Source organism: Symphalangus syndactylus, chromosome 21 (genome assembly GCF_028878055.3).
Source record: "Symphalangus syndactylus isolate Jambi chromosome 21, NHGRI_mSymSyn1-v2.1_pri, whole genome shotgun sequence".
NCBI classification, from domain to species: Eukaryota; Metazoa; Chordata; class Mammalia; order Primates; family Hylobatidae; genus Symphalangus; species Symphalangus syndactylus.
In genome coordinates, this window is record NC_072443.2 from 22,181,194 (window position 1) to 22,202,535 (window position 21,342).

Here is a 21,342-nt window from a genome sequence, read left to right on the forward strand (position 1 = left end):
TTTTTGGCTTCCATTTGTATGGAATATCTTTTTCCATCCATTTACTTTCATTCTGTGCGTGTCTCTATATGTGAAGTGAGTTTCTTGTAGGTAGCATATAGTTGAGTCCTGTTTGTTTATCCATTCAGCTAATCTATATCTTTTCATTGGGGAATTTAACCATTTATATTTATGGTTATTATTGATAAATAAGGACTTACTCTTGTCATTTTTTAAATTATTTTCTGATCATTTCTTTTATATACATTGTTCCTTTCTTATGGTTTATCTTTGGTGGTTTTCTATCATGATAAGGTTTGATTACTTTATCTCAGTTATGTATCTTCTCTATCAGTGAGCTTTATACTTCTGTAGTTTTATGATAGTAGATAATGTTTTGCTTCCAAATGTGGGACACCCTTAAGCATTTCTTTAAAGTCTATCTAGTGGTGATGAATTTTCTCAGTTTTTGTTTGTCTGGAAGGGACTTTATTTTTCCTTCATTTCTGAGGGATAGCTTTGCTGGGTATGTTTTTAGTTGAGTTTTTTTTTTTTCTTTCAGCAACTTGAATATATCATTCTATTCTTTTCTTGCCAGTAAGGTTTCTGCTAAGATATATGCTGTTATTCTGATGAAGATTCCTTTGTATGAGACTTGACATTTTTCTCTATTTTTAGAAATATTTGTTTTTAGAAAATTTGTTGACTTTTGTATGACTATATGTGCCTCAGAAAGGACCTTTTGAGGTTGAATCTATTTGGGGACTTCTGAGCTTCCTGGATCTAGATGTCTATAGTCTTCCAAGACTTAGAAAGTTTTTAGCTATTATTTCATTAAATAGGTTTTCTGTGCCTTTTCCCATCTCTTTTCCTCCTGCGCTTTCCTTATTCCTTTTTATTTTCTGATTGGATCATTTAAAAAAGCCTTTCTTCAAGCTCAGAAGTTTTTTCTGCTTCATCTAATCTATTACTGATGCTTTCCATTGTATAGTTTATTCACTGAATTTTTTCAGCTTCAACATTTCTTTTTTCTTTTTTATGACACCTATCTTGTTGACTTTATCATTCATATCATAAATAGTTTTTCTGATTTTATTGAATTGTCTATCTGTATTTTTTTGTATCTTACTGAATTTACTTAAGATCATTATTGTGAATTCCTTTTTAGGCATTTCATAGATTTTCTTTTCTTGGTTGTCTGTTACTGGAGAATTATTGTATTTCTTTGTGTTACATTTCTTGCTTTTTCATGTTTCTTGTGCTCCTACATTGTTACTTATGCATCTGGTGGAATAAGTACCTCCTTCAATTTTATGGAGTAGCTTTTGTAGGGATTTTTTTCTTACAGATGTGATACATGGTGTCTGGCTTTGGATTTGGTTCTAGGTAGGCACAGTAGTATAGTCACAATGTGATTTCTTTTTGGCTGTCATCAACATCTGTGAGTGCTTCAGTGGCCTAGATTATGTGGGTCTGTGAGAGCAGTGATATGGCTTTGGTTTTGCTGGGGGCAGTGTCATCAGTGACAGTAGTCACCTAACAGTCCTGTTCCCAGTTTCTGAGTGGTGTGTGTATGCCATTCAGCTCCACTGATGAAAGGGGCACAGTCACTGGTAGTGTCGGGCTCCTGGCAGCCTGTTTTTGGGCCCTGTGGTGAGGGTGCACATGTGATGCTTAGCAGTTTCACTGCTCAAGGGGGCGGGGCAACATTGTCTACATGCTGATCTTGTTTACTATACCAGGTGCCACAGCACCCACCACATGCTACAGGCTGCTTAAGGAGGTGACAAAATAATGCTAATTAGACCTGCAAAAAAGTTCAGACATCACTAGAATGTAGGTACCATGAAAGCCAGGATTTTGGTACATTTTTCACGATTGCCTCTAAATGCCTAGAATAGTATCTTGTTGATTATTTATTGAATGAATCAACACTTTAAAGTTTACATTGAACCTAACTGCTTTTTTGTTTACCTAGTTTTAGCCTGTTCATTTGGGGCTGCATTCCCCAGAAACATTGTTTCAAGTTCTCTAAATTTTGAGAGCCCAAATCCTAGTTTCACCTTTTTGTCTCTCCTTCAGCTTTTCTCTCCTTTCACTTTACTGAGGTCAGAGCCATTTGTTGGACCGTATTGTCTTTTCACTTACGGAATTTATAAGGCTTTAGCCACTCTCCTTGCCACTTTACTTGGCAGAGAAAATGTCCTTCCCTCCAATGCTAATACTTTGTCTTTATTATAAGTATTAGAAATTATATTGTTCTCTTCATATCATCACCTCCTTCCTTTCCGTCTGGAACCTGTCATCCATCTCTTTATACCATAGTCACTCCCTTTCCAACAAGTGTAGAGCTGATTCGCAAAACAGTAAGTTCTGTCCTGGAACTTAAAATGTATTTTGTCTTTCCTTCTAGTTAAAAATCTCTGAAAAGGTTTCCCGTCTACTTATGACTATTCCTATTTCCTTGTTAGCTACTCACTGTTTATCAGCTCAGGTTTTGGACTGAACACATGAATTCTTGAACTGTTACGACTATTTCTCCTGCATTCTTAAGGCTTTTCCATTTCTTCATTTATTACTCTGACAAACATTTGAGCACCTCTTATTATCAGGCATGTTTCAAGGTGGTAGAGATACTGCAGTGAATAAAATAGACAAACATCGTTGGCCTTGTGGATGTTACATCCTAAAGGAGGAAATACATATTAAATGTTGTAGGTGTGTGTTGTGTGTGTATTTACTATAATAGTAAGTACAAGAAGAAAAATAAAACAGAAGGAGGATAGGTAGTTTTACAGTGGAGGGGTCTGCTATTTTAGATCATGCTGAGAGAATTTTCATTGGTGATATGGTTTTCAAGGAAAGGTCTGAAGGAGGTGAGAGAGAGTGAGTCATATAGGTATCTGGGGGATGAACATTCTAAGTAGAGAGAAGAGTAAAGGGAAAATTCCTAAGGTGGGTGTGTGCCTGATGTTTCTGAAGACCAGTGAGGAAGATAGTCCTCATCTTTCTTGAGCTCACAGTGGCATTTGACATTCTTGACTCCTGTCTGCCTTTTGAAGTGTTCTTTGTTTCTTCGGAGATCTCTGGTATTCTGTAGAGTCTAACTTGGTCTGGTTTTGACCTCCTCTATCTCTTTCACTGGTTTCTTCTTTTCGTTGTTTTTGCCTCTTAATCTTTTTTTTTTCCATAGGGATCTTTTGTTGTTTCCTCTTTTTTTCCTGAGCACATTGTATATTGCCAAACTACATTCTTAAATTGTGCCTCTGTTTATCAGACATCTCAACTTGTGTATCACAAGGGACCAAAAATTTCACATTTGACAACTAAATAGTTTGTTGCCCTACCTGCCTCCTACCCAGAGCCCTAATTCTCACCTCCTTTTCTATTTTCCACGTCCATTTTTTTGGCTTACCTACTCAAATTGTTGTCTAATTTAGAGAACTCAGTTATCTGTGGCTATATTATTCCTCACCCACCACTTCTAACTGGTCATCTTATCAAACTCTTTATCTTCTGTGCTCCAATCTTCATCAGCCATATCCCTGCCATAGTAAACATATTTCAAACTTCTGTGTCTTTGTGCATACTATGGCTTGTGTCTAGAATACTCTTAACACTCTTCAAATTAAGCTCAAATGTTATCTTCTATGCAAAGAAGGTTTCTGTACATCCCCACTCATTAATTGTGTCTTCTATTGTGTACATATCTCTTGTAAGCCCCCTACAGTGATATTAATGTAATGATGAGTATGTTCCTAGCTTGTAAGCTCCTTGAATACCTCAGCTAAATCTTATTAATCAGTATACATAATGCTTTCCTGTATTTTGTTGTGTTGGGCCCCAACATACCAAAGAGAGTAGATAGAGAAATGCATCTGTACTAAGAGTACCGCATTACAACGTATTGAACATGAGGGACAAACATTGAAAATTCCAAAGATACATATGCCTTCATCAGTAACATTCATATAGTATACACATAATACCAAAATCTTGGAGAGCAACTAGAATGAACATTTTGTTAATGTTTGCCTGAGTCCTGAGTGCTTCATTCTACTCATTCATTGCTACAATGGTAGACAGTCCTGCTGGCAGACAGATGTAGGGCCCACATAATGAGGGCCTGTAGGCAGGCTGAACTTGTCCAGGTTGAGGGTGAAGAACAACTGCTTTAGATCTATCTTAAAATTTTAATTCTATAAATACATAATTTATTGCAGGTGTTTACTTTGAATAGCAGTGTATTTTTCCTGCTAGATTTTTGTTTCTAAATTCAGAAACTTTTTGTTGTTGAAGGTGTTTTAATTACGATTACGCATTTCTCGTAAGATTATGAGGGAAAAATTAAGCAACTAAAACATTTAAGGGAACTAAAAATACTCTTTAGTAAACTTATAGGGATTCTGGAATAACAAAGAAGCAGACAGTTAAGGGGAAGGAGAAACAAGTGATTTTTTAAAAAAATTATTTACTACTTTAAAAAGGTTAAATGTAAAGTCTTTCATTAGTTTCACAAAATGTATCTTCCTCATTTGGAAAGCAACCTGTTAACGCTTTGAAAGGAATGAGCAAGTAAAAATAATAGGGAGATAAATACAATTTTGACAAAAATTACTGTTTTGAGATTTTAATGATGTTAAAAGTGTTCATCTTGTTCATTTTTCTTCTTTTAAATAATTGCCCAGATTATATAAGACTCTTTTGCAAATTTCTAAAGCATTTTAAGGATATTTATGATATTTTAATGAGCACCCTATAGTTTGCTTTCTTCAAGTGGCGACATAGGATGAGCAGCCACTTCATACTACTTATAGAAAAGAATTAATTCTGTTCTTTTCATGTTCCAGTGTTCTTTTTGACCTGGGGAGAAATATTGTGGCTAAAAATTACAGTAAACCAAATTGTTAACAAGAAATGTCTATCTTTCATATAAATGACCATTTTCAAAATGTCAATTAGCATATCTTCTACTGCCAAACTGAGAGGTTGTTTATGCTGTTTATATGAGGAGAGGGCACAGGTGACTTACAGTGCCAGCTCTCAGAATGAGCAGAAGGTTGGACGGGTGAGGTGGAGACAAGTGGAATGAAATTGTAGTTGAAACTGGTGAAAGGTGAGATGTGTAGTATCTCTAGAAGGCTGTTGACATTCTAAATGTAGAGGCTCACAAGACGTATTAAATCCTAACACATCAAAAATTGCCATGTACTTACTCAGAAATCCCCTTTGACACCTGTGGGAACAAATTTAAAAATATTGTTTGCTTGCAATCAGTTTGCTGAGTTAATAGGTTCTAAACATTTTCTCAACCTTTCATATGCTAAATCTTTTTTAGAGGTTAGTGAAATACTCCTTTATACTAATTTGAACTTAGATCAAGACATGGAATAAGGTGAAAAAATGACATTATAATTATGATGTTCTTGCCTTCTTGAAGATCAGATTCTTATAAAACATTGTCACGTGAACCTAAAGTGCCCTAAGGTGGTTTTGCCTTCGTGTCCTGATCGTTTTCTGACTCACACTCGAGCTTTCCTTTTATACGGGCTAGTGAGCATAACAGGTGACAGAGACTGTAGGATGGGCATTCTTTTTACAATTGTGTGAATGAGCATGTTTGGAAGGCAGGGTGAGTTGGCTCATGGGCCTAAAGCTTTTTAGAATCTGGAAATAGCATGAAGTGGAATGCCAACATACTTTTTGATATAGCAGCTCAGTTTTTCCTCACACATAGTATGCATTAATGTGAGTTTGCTTTACCAGTAACTTAACCATGAGCAGGCAAAATGGACTTCTGCAAGTGTTTGTCTTCAAGAATGCCCAATGCTATCCATGGTTTGAATTAACATTATGTATCAGGACTTCCTGTTTTACCAGGAAGGGGTCACAAGTGGGCTCTTTCTCTGAACTGCAGTACCATTTACTGTCTTTTCCTCATCTTCTTGAGTAATGCTTCATATTGTGCCAGCTTTATGGGGTAACACAATGCTGAAATAATGAGGTCTGTTGAGGTGTTATTATCTCAAGTGCCAAGAATTTGAAATACTCTCCAATACTCTCCCTTATCTCTGTAATAATAAAGGCTAAATTTAGATACACGTAAAGTTTACTGTGCTCTCTTTACGTCTCTCTCCATATTTACCTCTCACTCTTGTCATTTTCGTACCCTAACCTCCAGTCATATTAAACTCCCTTAGGAGCTGACACCTCACTAAACACACACACACATGCATGAGCATCACATAGTCACTTTTTCTGTCCCCTTCAAAGAGTGTACTTCCTCTAGGAAGCATCCCCCAAGTTACCTTCTGTGCTCTCACTTCTACCAAGTCTGGACTAGTTGCTCGTGCTCTGGGTTCCCATGTGTGCAGTACTTCTCCCCTCATGACATTTACCATATAGCTTTTTAAAGGTCATGCTTACCGTGCTCTTCAGTAGATTGTGAACTGCCCAAAGGAACAGAAGCCATTAGTCTTATTCACAAATGTATCCCTGGTGTCTACACAGAGTCTGTTTTATACTAGCTTATCAGTCTGTTTCATTATTTAAATAATGATGCTTATTATTGTCTATTTTGTTTTCAAAGATTCGCCAAAGTGAGGACAAAAGGAACCATGCTGAGAAGCCAGTCACTCTTCCAGTGCAGGAAGATCCCAAAAAGGCATATGATCTTTCCAGTTCCACTTCAGATACCAAAATAGGAGAAAGTGACAGACAGCCAAAAGAAAGCTTTTTTCAGTTTCTTGGTAACTTATTCAATATCTCGGGAAAATCATCTCTAGGTGAAGCTAAGCAGTCTTCTTTCAAAGATGACCAGGATAAAACTGAGAAAGATTTACAAAATCCCAGTGACCATCATGAGGACGGGATTAAAAGGGAGAGAGAGATTTTCAGTGGCTCCCTAAGAACCCAGACACATCCAACAGAAGGACAAGACTCCAACTCATCGGAACTCTCAGATGCTTTTTCTTTGGATACAACACAAGACAGTGAACAAGAAACCACTAATTTGCTGAAGTAAGTTTAAAATTTAATTGAACCAAAAAAATTGAGCTTTTTGGATCTAGCTTTTGAGCTTTAGTTTTAATCCTAGTAATTGGTGGGATTGCAAAAGATATTCTGTAGTGTCCCTACTACTGAGTAAAAAGTTGTATGATTCTCTGTACCATACAAGTAATCAATCATGGTGCAGAGAACCATACATGTAATCTAGGGCTTGCTAAATTTGTCTTAGTAAAAGATTTATTTTTTCCCTGCATGGTAATGTTTTCTGTTGCTTGAATTCTTCCTGTGTCAGGACAGGCAATGTATTCAATATGTGCATTTTTGGGGAAAATGGTCCTTAGGTTTGTATTCTTATTCTGTCAATATCTTTGTTCTGTAAAATTTAATTAAAGCAGTTAAGAAAAGCAATTAAATGGACTCTATTCATGAAACCAGCTTTATGAACCTTTACACAGCTCCAAGAAACTAAAATATTGCTTGAATTGAAGGAACATTTTACCACCACTTTCTTCATTGTTTGATTAACAAACACACACCCACTTGTTTTTCCTTTTACTCTGAAATGAGCTAGAAGGAATATTTTGTAATTAAGGAATGTTTATAACATTGTTGAGTCCATTCGATATTTTGTGTGACATAAAAGTATTCATTTGTAACTAGTAAGGTTCCGTTTTATTGATTTTACTTTTACCTCTGCTGGAGAATTTATTATTTGAAGAAGCCATCAATAATGTTATAGTCACATATAAGCACTACCTTATAGTTATACAGTTCTTTATAGTTTCCAGGTGTCTTTATGTAGGTGCTTTCAGTTAATTCCTCATAGTAAACTTGTGATATAGGCACAGACCTCTCTTACAGCTCTGTGAAAATTAGATTAGAGTTTGTCCATCAAGAATAATGTTGTGGGGCTTGTTCTACCTGATGTTAAAATATATTGATCCAGCTGTGGTATTTGAAACAGTGTCATACTGATGTAATATTTGCTAGACATTTAAATCAAACAGAGTAGACAGCCTAGAAATAGACTCTCTTATATGTAACTTGAACCCTAGAATATGATGGCATTATGTGTTCCTCATCTTTGTACTAAAGTAAATTAAGATAGAGTAACAAATGTTAAAAACAATAAGTCAAAAGCAGCATTTGTACATTTTTATTTTGGTGAGAAATGACTTTCTAAGCATAATAGCAATGGAAGGTATCAATAAAGAGATCAGTAGATTAAAACTTACTCCCAATTTTCAAACTCTTATGTCAAATAACATAAGCAATAATAAATTTAAGTGGAAAATGAGAAAATTATACAGAAAAAATGATAGAGAATGCTTTGATAAGCAATTTAGACACCAACTCACCAATAGAAAAGGCAAACAATATAAACAAATCTTTCAAATAAAAGAAGTCTAATCTGTTAATAAATAAGTTAAAAAAAGTTTATTTTCATTATCAAGGAAATGCAAACTAAAATGAGAGTTTTTCCCCTTTTAAATTGATAACAATAATAATAAATGATAATACCCTGAGTGAGTCAGTGTTGGTAAGGCTGGCACTCATATACCCTGCTAAGAGTGGAGTCCAAATTAGTAGCATTTTTTAGAAATTCAATTGGCAATATATATCAAGAACCTTAAGTTTGTAGGTTATTTCTGATAATGTACAAAGGTGTTCATTCAAACACTATAGGAACATATATTTGGAAACCAGTGTCCAACAGCAGAAAAGTGGCTCAATTGTCCTGCATCCATAATATGGGAATATGATCGTCTAAAGCAGTACTATTCAAAGTGTGGTCCTTAGAGCAGCAGCAGCAGCATCACCTGGGACCTCATTAGAAATGCACATTATCTGATCAGATCCACTGGAGCAGAATCTCTGCAGGAATGGGGCCCAGCAATATTCTAACAACCTCTTTAGATGATTGTTTTGCTTGCTCGCATTTGATATCTAGCATTTTAAAGTAATTTAAAATGGTGATAATTTTGAGGTTGTTATAGGAATTGGGTAGAATGGGAAGTTTGTACTTTTTCTCCTTTGATTTTGATTAGTTAGGTCAGATTTTTTTCTTTGGTACTAGTTGATTAAAAAGAGAGAGGATACTTTTCCTCTTATTTGTGGTTACTAAATAATAACTTGTTAGTAGAATAATTCCTTGTAAATAGAATAATTGCTTAAGGCAATTCTCCAAAATCTCCTTAACAAAGAATGGTGGTTCTTGATTTAGGAGGAAAGGAAAAAACCACCTGACTACCAGTTTGACTGAGATGCCGGCTTCCTTCAGGCCTAGCTTTGAAAATCCCACAGTTTACCAGGCTTAGAATTACAGTTTCAGCAACTTCCTCCTGACAGCTGTCAATATGCCTAAGAATTATAATTTAGGCCAGGCGCAGTGACTCATACCTCTAATCTCAGCACTTTGGGAGGCTGAGGCAGGTGGATCACCTGAGGTCGAGAGTTCGAGACCAGCCTGACCAACATGGAAAAACCCCGTCTCTACTAAAAATACAAAATTTGCCTGGTGTGGTGGTGCATGCCTGTGATCTCAGCTACTTGGGAGGCTGAGGCAGGAGGATTGCTTGAACCCGGGAGGCGGAGGTTCTCACGCCATTCTTCTGCCTCAGCCTCCTGAGCAGCTGGGACCACAGGCGCCCGCCACCATGCCTGGCTAATTTTTTGCATTTTTAGTAGAGACAGGGTTTCATTATGCTAGCCAGGGTGGTCTCAATCTCCTGACTTCGGGATCCGCCCACCTCGGCCTCCCAAAGTGCTGGGATTATAGGTGTGAGCCACTGTGCCTGGCCAATATGTGTAGAGAATTCTTTACTATTAATGATAATTTTCAGAATCTGTATTTTATTTTAAAGTTATTTTGGCTCTGTGATATGAATTATTAAAAGCAATGATATATTTAAGTTTTTTATTCATGATCATGAGAATATCTCAAATATAAAATGTTATTTAAAATAAAGAGCTTACAGGGAGAGGATGATTAATGGATATAAAATTACAACTAGGTCTACATAGGAGGAATAAGTTCTCATGTTCTGTAGTACTGTAGGATGACTGTAGTTAACAATAATTGATCATGTATTTTCAAACAGCTAGCAGAGAGGACTCTAAATGTTCACAACACAAATGATAAATGCTTGTGATGGATATGCTAATTTCTCTGAATTGATCATTACACATTGTATACCTGTATCAAAATACCACTCTGTATGCCATAAATATGTACAATTATTACATATAAATTAATAAGAGCTTATACTTTTGAAATTACTAGGAGATTTCAGTGTCACATATAAACATTTCAATTTTTTTATATAAGGAGGAACGAATTAACTTAAATTTTTTCATCGCCTTTCTCATGGACAAATGCTTCCACTTAAAAAAAATGAATCAAGGTTTATTAAAAAGGGTTAATAGCTTAAACAAGGTAATAAAATATCCTATACTGTGTAACAGATGCCCATTACTATACTATCAAACATAATTTTCCTTATTACCATTAATATAGCTTTCAGAATTTAGACAAGTTATTAGAAATTGAGTATCCCTTATCTAAAATGCTTGGGACCAGAAGCATTTTAGATTTTTGATATTTTTTCAGATTTTAGATTTTTTAGGGGGATGTTTGCATAGACATAATGAGAAATCTTGGGGATGGGACCTGAGCCTAAACACAAAATTCATTTTTGTTTCATTTACATCTTATACACATAGCCTGAATTATTGTAGGAAACCACGATAATTTAAATGATCTGAGGGCATGAAACAAAGTTTGTGTACATTGAACCACCAGAAAGCAAAGATGCTTGTTGATGTGAGTTATACATTCTAGATATGAGACCTTTATCAGATGCATTTTTTTTATTATTATTATACTTTAAGTTTTAGGGTACATGTGCACGACGTGCAGGTTTGTTACATATGTATACATGTGCCATGTTGCTGTGCTGCACCCATTAACTCATCATTTAGCATTAGGTATATCTCCTAATGCTATCCCTCCCCTCTACCCCCACCCCACAACAGTCCCCGGCGTGTGATGTTCCCCTTCCTGTGTCCATGTGTTCTCATTGCTCGATTCCCACCTATGAGTGAGAACATGCGGTGTTTTGTTTTTTGTCCTTGTGATAGTTTGCTGAGAATGATGGTTTCCAGCTTCATCCATGTCCCTACAAAGGGCATGAACGCATCATTTTTTATGGCTGCATAGTATTCCATGGTGTATATGTGCCACATTTTCTTAATCCAGTCTATCATTGTTGGACATTTGGCTTGGTTCCAAGTCTTTGCTATTGTGAATAGTGCTGCAGTAAACATATGTGTGCATGTGTCTTTATAGCAGCATGATTTATAATCCTTTGAGTATATACCCAGTAATGGGATTGCTGGGTCAAATGGTATTTCTAGTTCTAGATCCCTGAGGAATCGCCACACTGACGTCCACAATGGTTGAACTAGTTTACAATCCCACCAACAGTGTAAAAGTGTTCCTATTTCTCCACATCCTCTCCAGCACCTGTTGTTTCCTGACTTTTTAATGATGGCCATTCTAACTGGTATGAGATGGTATCTCACTGTGGTTTTGATTTGTATTTCTCTGATGGCCAGTGATAATGAGCATTTTTTCATGTGTTTTTTGGCTCCATAAATGTCTTTCTTTTGAGAAGTGCCTGTTCATATCCTTCGCCCACTTTTTAATGGGGTCGTTCATTTTTTTCTTGTAAATTTGAGTTCATTGTAGATTCTGGATATTAGCCCTTTGTCAGATGAGTAGATTGCAAACATTTTCTCCCATTCTGGAGGCTGCCTGTTCACTCTGATGGTGGTTTCTTTTGCTGTGCAGAAGCTCTTTAGTTTAATTAGATCCCATTTGTCAATTTTGGCTTTTGTTGCCATTGCTTTTGGTGTTTTAGACATGAAGTCCTTGCCCACGCCTATCAGCCATAAAAAATGATGAGTTCGTGTCCTTTGTAGGGACATGGATGAAACTGGAAAACATCATTCTCAGTAAACTGTCGCAAGGACAAAAAACCAAACACCGCATGTTCTCACTCATAGGTGGGAATTGAACAATGAGAACTCATGGACACAGGAAGGGGAACATCACATTCCGGGGACTGTTGTGGGGTGGGGGGAGGGGGAGGGAAAAAGAAAACAAAAAACAAACAAACAAAAAAAAACAAACAATACATTGGGCTCTGTCTTCATAAGGATTAGATTTTTAAAAAATACCAAAAAGGAAAGACCCAAATGTCAAATAATGGTATCTTATCCAAGTTTTGACTTTGTTTCATAACAGTCCTTGATCTAGCCTGAAATTCATGCAGCAACTAAAACCATTTTTGCAACACAAAGCTTTTCTTTATGCATCTCCTTTAGTGCTTTATAATGGACAGTAAAAATAAATGAATATAACTAACAATTTTTTACAATACTGGTGCATTAGTATTTTAAGGGGCCAGGAGATATATAGGTTGAAATGAATTATTTCAGCTAAAATTTAAGAAGTATTTAAGAGACATAGTTGGTGAAGTTTTTACATGTCAAAGGAAATATACTTTTTCTTTGTCTAGAATTCTTAATGTAACTGCTTTAAAGTTGGCAATAAAATGTATTTTTTAGGTATTGGAATACTGATAACTGAATTTCTAAATCATTCATGTGTATTTCACATGAATGGTTTGGTTTGGTTAATCATATGTTTAATCAGAAAAAAATCAAGTAGAACACATATCAGATTTTTCTACCATACTGATTTTTAAAAAATAATTTCAACTTTTATTTTAGAGTTGGGGTGCATATGCAAGTTTGTTACATGGAGAGAAATTGCTTCTTGTGAGGGTTTGGTGTACAGATTATTTCGTCACCCAGGTAATGGGCATAGTACCTGACAGGTAGTATTTTAGTCCTCACCCTCTTCCCATCCTCCCCACTCAATTAGGCCCCAGTGTTTATTGTTCCCTTCTTTGGGTCCATGTGTACTCAACGTTTACCTTCCACTTATATGTGAGAACATGTAGTATTTGGTTTTCCTGTGTTAATTCACTTAGGATAATGGCCTCCACTACATTCATGTTGTTGCAAAGGACACGATTTTCTTCTTTTTTATTGCTGCATAGTATTCAATGGCATATATGTACCACATTTTCTTTATCCAATCCACCATTGATGGACATCTAGCTTGATTTCATGTTTTTGCTATTGTGGATATTGCTGTGATGAACATATGAGTGCATGCTATTTTTTATAGTCAGGAAATTGAAAGGTAATTAGAGTTCAAAATTTAAAACATTTTGATTATCACATATAAGAATTAAGACATTCTTTGGAAATAGATTACTTAGCAGTAAGCATCATTGCTTTACTTATTCATTAATTCATGAGAAGGTATTAAGCATATACAATTTGCCAAATCTTGTGTGGGGCACTTAAAAACAGAAAGATGATTAGGACACAGTACCTTCCCTCAAATAGCCACCAGGCTAGTGGGGAAAATAAATAAGTGCATAGATCTTTGTGATTTAATGTGACAAATGTTGTGCCCTATGCACCCAGAGATCAAAGACTAACTGTCCATCCTAGTAGTAGAGGGATAGGTTTGCAGTGGAAATTATTTGTGTGCTGAGTCTTAGAGGGCATTATAGTTTCCTTCTGATGCTGGCATTAAAGGGCAGAGAATGACGTGTATAATTGGCTACAAGATACTATGGCATGATGTGAGATCTCGTAGGGGTAGATTCTCCAAAGGAAATTGGGTGCTGAGAGCATCAGGATCTTTATACTGGGTTAGTTTTCTATACTTACTCTAGACATCTTTTTTGATTTTTGCATTTCCCCAAGCAGTTTAATACTCACTATACTAAATGAATATTTGAAGAACTGAACACAGAGAATTTTAATGCAGTTTTGTCATTTATTGAGTTAATTGTCATTTATTGAGTTAACAAATACATACTGAGTGCTTACTGTGGGCTAGACATCTTGCCATCTGTTTTTGTTTAAAACACTTCCAACGTATGTGCTAAACGTTGCTGTTCAAATTCACATCTAAGAGTAAAGGAATAGAAGGTCATTATGATGCTTTAATGTGGTGGAGAAATCAGTGATGTATCCCTAAACTTGTAGTAATATGAGGCCCAAAGTCAATCTGGTTACTTAGAATCAGACATTCCTTTGAGATTAGAACTAGGACCCAAGGCTTGGACTCATATTCTGTTAACCACAGTCAGAGGTATGTATGTAATCAGGTAAGAAGGAGTAATTCTAAGGAGGTCAAACATTCTTCATGCTGCATTGACATTCAGGTGCTGCTTGTTAAATTTTTATTATTTTTAATAAAGATAAGTTTAAAGCATTCTAGGATTTACTCCCCAAATTGGTACATATTAAGGGAAGTGGTTTTTAAAAGATGTACTTTTACCACAGTTGCTGGGATTAGTATTAAGTATTATTAATTATATTTCCTGATACTCTCATGCTTTCTTTTTACAGACAAATCGGTGGTAAACCAGAGAAGCCTTCAGTAACATATGCAACATATCGAGGCCCAAGACACATTAGGAAATATTTAAAGCAACAGACGGGCTTGGCAACTGTGAATACCTTGGACAGAGAAAATGAAAGTTCTGACTCTAGTACAAACAGACACATTGACCCTGGAAGTGAGATTGAGGCTGGGATACTGCCACTGTTGCTATCAGCTAGTACAGACTCATCTATGAAAGGAAATCTACTTGAAGGCCCATTAGAAGACTCTGATTGTAGCAAAACAAGTTTCAACAAAGAAAATTCTTTGACAAATAACCCAGAACTGCAGAATATTGCCTCTTCCAATAATCTTTTAAATAAAAATGCTTGGGGGAGTATTGAGAGAAATCGGTCATCCCCTTCTTCTGTGACTAACTCCAGCTACAATGGAGAATCTGACTCACAGCACCATTTAAGTTGTGAACCGGTTTCTCAGACTAACAGAAATTTGGTATGTTCAGCATTGTTCACAGGAAGTAACCATCGCAAAGTCCCTTGCAGCCCAGATTTTCAGAGAGTAACTACAACAGAAAATACGACAAAAGAAAACAGCACTGTGATGAGTAATAGGACATTGGTGCAAAGAGAGGAGCTTGTTGAGCCTCAGGGCCCTGCTATTTCTGATTTCTCTTGTAGTAAATCTGATGGGAGTGACACTACTGAACAGCAAAGTACAAATTTGCCAAGTCCAAATAAATCAATTAGGCATAAAGATCTGCAGTTGCCAGAGAGTGAGTGTTCTGACAAGCAAACCATAGATAACTCATCAAAGCAAGCTGCCACTCACACCAATGTCATTGCTCTTCAGAGACATGCTGTGACTGATACAGAATTTGTAAATGAAGGAAAGAGATTGTCTGCCCAAGACTCTCAGAAAAATGTGGCTGTTAGAGAAATCAGGCAAGAAACAGAAAGTGCCTCAGCTGGTGAATCCATAGCTTCAAGTCATGTAAAAGCTCCAGAAGATAAAATTGAGTCATTACCCAAAGATACTGACCACCACTTTGAAACCAAAGCCAAAAAGCTTGATTTTAGGTCACATGATAAAATTCCTCATATTAGAATGAATAAAAAAGACCTGGCCTCTTTAAATTACATCAGTGAATCAGCAGTTGTAGCACGCTTCGGAAATGAAAATGCATCTGAGTTGAAATTTGAACTTAATAGAAGTCACATTTCAGAAACTCCTCTTGACTCTCAGAGTCCTCAACAAGCTAAAGTATCACCTGATGCTAAAACATCTCTTAGCCTTGACTGTAAAAAACAAAATTTCAATATTTCACCTCCTACCTTTGCTTCTGGAGTTGGGATGCTGAGCAAGTTGGATATTCCTGATTTAATGAATGAGGGTTCTCCTGTGCCCATTGAAACTGGGAATGTCAACATTGTTGGTATTTCCTATCAGCCTAGTAAGTGTAAAGAAGAAAATGTGAAAAACCATGTTGAGGCTGCAGGCAGGAAGAGTCCTCCTCCTTCCTTTTGCCTTGAATATACATCTCCAATTTTTGAATCCAAGGAAGTTCTTTCTAATAGTGAAAAATGCCAGGTTCTTCCAGGTTCTGAAGCCAGTGGCCCTCACTTAACTGGGATGGAGCTATTGAGCTTTGACTCTGGAAACCTCTCTAAGGATTGCAGTTCCATTTTATCTCAAGATCCTAATAGAGTAGAGTTAGTGTCTTCAAACACTAAAGCAAATATGAGCATAATAGAGAAGTCTGATTCTCTTTCCTTGGAAGCCAAAACTGCTAACATTGTATCAAAAGCTGAAATTGATGGTCAGAACAATGTTCTTGTGGAGTCATATTCTGGAAGAGGAAAAACTATATCCTTGTCCAAAGTATCTCTTTCACAAGTGGAGCCCAGAAGCATTTCTCAGGATAAAATGTCTTCTTTTCCATTGAAAATTACCCATGTTCCAGAAAAGCCTATTTTATCAGAATTAACCTTTCTAGTAGTTGAACAGGGCAAAAGTTTTCAATCAATTAATCGTAATGAGATAGGAGAGAAATGTTCAGATGCTGGCCTTAAAGAGAATTGCCAAGCTGAGCTTTCTCCTGCTGCCTCCAAATATGAGGATAAACCAGAACCAGAGGTAGATGCCTTAGGCTCTCCTCCTGCTCTTCTTAAAAGTATTATATCTGGGATTTTACCACCTATTCATGATGAAAAAATCAGTAGGCAAATGGCGCAGAATTGTGAAGCTAACGCTTGTATGATTCATCAATCTTTGGATATTTGTAGGACTAAAAAGATTTCTGGTCACTCAGAAATGGCAGAACTCAGCTTAACTAATATTTCCCCTAAATTCCAAGAAACTGGCAGCACAAAAGTAAATTCACCTTTTCTGGATTCTGTTTCCAGTTTGGAAAAAAAAATTTCTGCATCTGAAGACTCAAGCTTCCTTAATGTACCTTCTGTGCTGAAATCAGAAAAGAAATCCTCATCTTACAGAAAGAAAGAGAACATCCATTTTTTAAATGGTGGTATTGATAGTGTGTCATCTTCCTCTAGTTACCCTGAAGAAGTTAGCATGATAATAAATTCACATAAGCCCCAAAATAATTTGGATTCTATACAAGTTACCAAAGATCTCACACATGAAGGTACCTCCGTAACTAACCTGTTATACCCTAACACCTCTTATTTGGAATTTGAAACGTCTATCTCAATTGGGACAGAAGTAACCCCATTTCAGGAACATTTTGGGATTTATACTGGGAAGATCTCCACTGATTTCCCAGCTGCTGCCCAATTTGACAATCCTATGGAAGCAGAGACTGGAGCAGTTGCTGGGCCTGTAGCGTCAGTTAACAGCTCAGGCCAACAGTGTTCTGAAGCCTCTGCTGAGCACATAGAAGCCAGGAGAAGAGCACATGACCGACTTTTGGACCTCGAAAGTAGTTTACTCAAAAAAGCCGATACATTGATTGGTGAGATTTTTAATTCTGTCAGGGAAGAACTAAAATTCAAACACACAGTGAGTACCTGCCAGGAGCATATATCCATAGAAGGTATAATGAATCTGGGTACCCTGAAAGAAGACATCTCTGAGAAAAACCCATCGGAAGTGACACTAACAGAAATACAACAGACAGAGGGTTTGGAAGAGCAGGGAACGGAAAACATGTCAGAAGTCAAAGAGAAGCCCTGTGTTTCACCAGCAGTTGGTGAGAAGAGTCTTCTTGTTGATCCTGATAGTATGAATGTGTCTTGTTTGTTAGAAGATAAAGCTAGGGAATTAGTCAATGAGATTATTTATGTAGCCCAAGAAAAATTGAGAAATGATGCTTTTGAAGATACTGAGGATTCTGAACTTCAGGCTAATACTTCAAAAATTCTGAACAGCGATAGTGTTAAGCCACATGATGTAGTTAGAGAGTTCTTGGTTTCGGAACAGCCAGTAAGTCAAAGCACACAAATTAGTGAAAATAAAGTATTAAGTAAATTCTTCTCCGTAAGTAACTTAGCTAGTGGCACAGAGTCAATTAAGGGAGGAGAAATTGTTCTCTACCAAAAATCCCCATTTTCTGGAAATGGATCTGAACTGTCTGATAGTATAAATTTGCAGGAATCAGATACGGTTTTACTAGCTGAAGACATGTCACATAAACTGTTAGATGATAGGGTAAAAACACATTTATTTTGCAGTGAGGACTGTAATGAGACAATGGAAATGGAGAATGTGGATAATAACAAAACTGAGACAGAGGATAGAAGAACTCTTGTATTAAATTTCAAATGGCCTCCACTTGTGAATGATGACATCCATGCACCTGGTACATCTAAAAGCAGTTTGTCTGATAGCCTTGTATGTAGATCTGAAAAAAACTTGCCAGGACACAGTAAAAACACACCTCTTGCAATGTCAGAAGTAGGGAAAGTATACAAGAAGGATAATGAAATAAATATAGGGAAAATTGAACTTACACCTTCCATGTTAGAAATGGGGAAAACAAACAAAAAGGATGCTGAATTGAATATTCTGAAATATGAGGCAGTTCCTCCTATGATAGAAATGGGAAGAATACATAAAATGGATGCTGAATTGAATGTCATGAAAACTGAGCCAAAAGCTAATGTTTTTAAAATGGGAGAAGTATACCAAATGGATGCCGAGAGCTGTATTGAAAAAACTGAGAGATCACCTGTCATTTTAGGAATGGAAAAAGCGTACAAGATGAAGGATACTGAAGGGGATATTGGCAAAATTGAGGTGATACCTATTATGCCAGAAGTGAAAAATATCCACCAAAAGGATGCTGAAGGGGATATTGTAAAGACTGAGATGACACCTGTTACAATAGACAGGGAAAATATTTACCAAACGCATGCTGAAGGGGATATTGGCAAGACTGGGGCGATACTCTTGTCAGAAGAGGAAAATATCTACCGAAAAGATGGTGAAGGGATTAGTGAAAAGGCTGAAATGATACCTATTACATTAGCCGTGGAAAATGCTTACCAAAAGGATGCTGAAGGGGATATTGGAAAGGCTGAAGTGATGCCTGTGAGGTTAGAAATGGAAAATACTTACCCAAAGGATACTGAAAGAAATAGTGGCAAAACTGAGGTGATGCCCATTGCATTAGAGGTAGTAAGTACTTACCAAAAAAATGCCGAAGGTTCTACCAGGAACACTGAGGGGTCTATGTTGAAAATGGAAGCTACTTACCAAAAGACTGCTGAAGGGGTCATTAAGAATACTGAAATAGTACCGTGTGTGTTAAAAGCGAAGGAAGCACACGAGGCAGCACCTGCCCCCTTAGAAATGGAAAAAGCATGCAAGAGAGACGTTAAAGAGACTATTGGAGCAACTGTGTCCATACCTTCTGTGATAGAAATGGAAAAAATATCCCCAGAAGATTGTGGTGAGAATATTGGGAAACACAAAGGGTTACCCACAGTGGTGGACATTGAGAAAATACATGGAACAGGACTAGGATTGACCATTAAACAAGTGGAGGCCATGCCTCCTGCATTTGAAAGTAAAACACCACAAGAGTATGCTGAAGGGAGTGTTGAAGAAACAAAGGAAGAGCCTACTGAACTAAAGGAAGGCTTGATAACACATGAAAATAGACTTCCTACACATTTCAGGGGATATGAATCCCCTACATTAAGTAAGGATTATGAGGGCTACCCAGCCCCAGCAATGCCAGATTTTCAACCTGGGGATACCACAGTAAGACTAGACAAAAGAATGTCTCTTACTGCAATATATGACAAGAGGAGAGAGACAGATTATAGTGGTGAAAAAGGATATAATTTAGCTTTTGTTTCTCAAGATGAACAAGAAAATTCTTCCTTTACTATATTATACGAAGAGCCCCTTCAAGAGGAGGACAAGTATGCTTCCGCAGAAGCAAGACAAACACGGTCTGTCTTATTTCGTGATACGTCCCCTGACAGCATGCCTGTTCTGGCATGTGAAAGGTCTGAGAGTAGAACTGACCTTGTCCATCACTTTGAAAAAGGTACTAAATTAGGTGAGACATTTGATAGTGATAGTTCAGAAATGTTCTTATCAGTGGAGGCCAAAAGGTACAAAATTTATCCTTTAGCGTTGTCTCCCATTTATGAGGATGACAGCTCACAGGAGGACATTCTATCCAGTGAGGTTTCACCTGGTCACCATGGCCCCAGGAAATCAAGAGAGAGTGAAAACCAGTCCTCTTCTGTTTTATCCCTTCTCCAGTCAGTGTCAGAGCGTTTAAAGATGAATTTTGATGAAGATGACAGAGAGGCAGCTGATGAGGAAGAAGAGGAGGAGGCAGCAGTATTGCATAAAGGAGATCTGAGAGCTGGAAGCGGAGAGCATGTTACCTTCCAGTTGCCAGATCCTTCCATCACATTTTACCCTGATGACCAGGAAAGCATTGGAATTTCTAAGAATTCATATGTGATGCCAAATGAACCTACTACCTCCAATCTGCAAGTTGGTCTGTGGCCAGAAAACACCTCATTTCTCCAGAAATCTGACCTTACTTCCAAACTACATTCTTCTTTAAAGAGTGTATATCATCAGTATCTGCAGACTTCCCAAAGTCATTCCTCAGAAAAAGGAGCCAGATTTGGTGGAATTTTTCAGGAACCAGTGTCAAAGTATTTCCGTGTTCAAGACAACCCAGGCAGATTGAGCCCATTTATAGAGGTAAGTTATTTTGTTTATTATATTAATAATAATTATTAAAGCTTTGGGTCATGAAATTATCTAAAGCCTTATTAAGAAAAGTCAATGTTTTGGCCAAGCATGGTGGCTCACGCCTGTAATCCTGGCACTTTGGGAGGCCGAGGCAAGTGGATCATGAGGTCAGGAGTTCAAGACCAGCCTGGCCAAGATGGTGAAACCTTGTCTCTACTAAAAATAAAAAAAAAATTAGCCGGGCATGGTGGTGGGCGCCTGTAATCCTAGCTACTGGGGAGGCTGAGGCAGAGAATGGCTTGAACCCAGGAGGCAGAGGTTGCCGTGAGCCAAGATTGCACCAGTGCATTCCAATCTGGGCGACAGAGTGAGACTCCATCTCAAACAAACAAAACAAAAAAGAAAATCAATGTTTTGAGGTTGTAGAAGTTGTATAAAGTTTGTTTCATAAAAATATCAGATTTATTCTTTGGTTGAAATATATTGTAACTCATGTATTTTAGCTGGACTACTTAGAAAAAAATTGCTTGGTCAGACTTTAAAAAGCATAATACTGAAGCAAGGTTATTTTGAAGTCTTTTGCTAATATTTTTCAAACTAAATTAAGTGACAACATTCCAAATTTCTCAAGGTACTGTATGTGGGAAAATTGTCACTTTGCATTTAGCTTATTAGTT

At 37.0% G+C, this 21,342-nt stretch overlaps 1 protein-coding gene across 3 annotated transcripts in view; it reads left to right on the plus strand.

The window, feature by feature from the left end:
- The window catches only part of CRYBG3 (crystallin beta-gamma domain containing 3), a 137,037-nt gene that overhangs the window by 44,319 nt on the left and 71,376 nt on the right, over positions 1 to 21,342 (plus strand). For all 3 annotated transcript variants that reach the window (XM_055259902.2, XM_055259904.2, XM_055259903.2), the window contains 2 exons: positions 6,569 to 6,999; positions 14,488 to 20,674. In XM_055259902.2, coding sequence (XP_055115877.2) covers positions 6,569 to 6,999; positions 14,488 to 20,674 — 6,618 coding nt within the window. The remainder of the gene's footprint in view (positions 1 to 6,568; positions 7,000 to 14,487; positions 20,675 to 21,342) is intronic.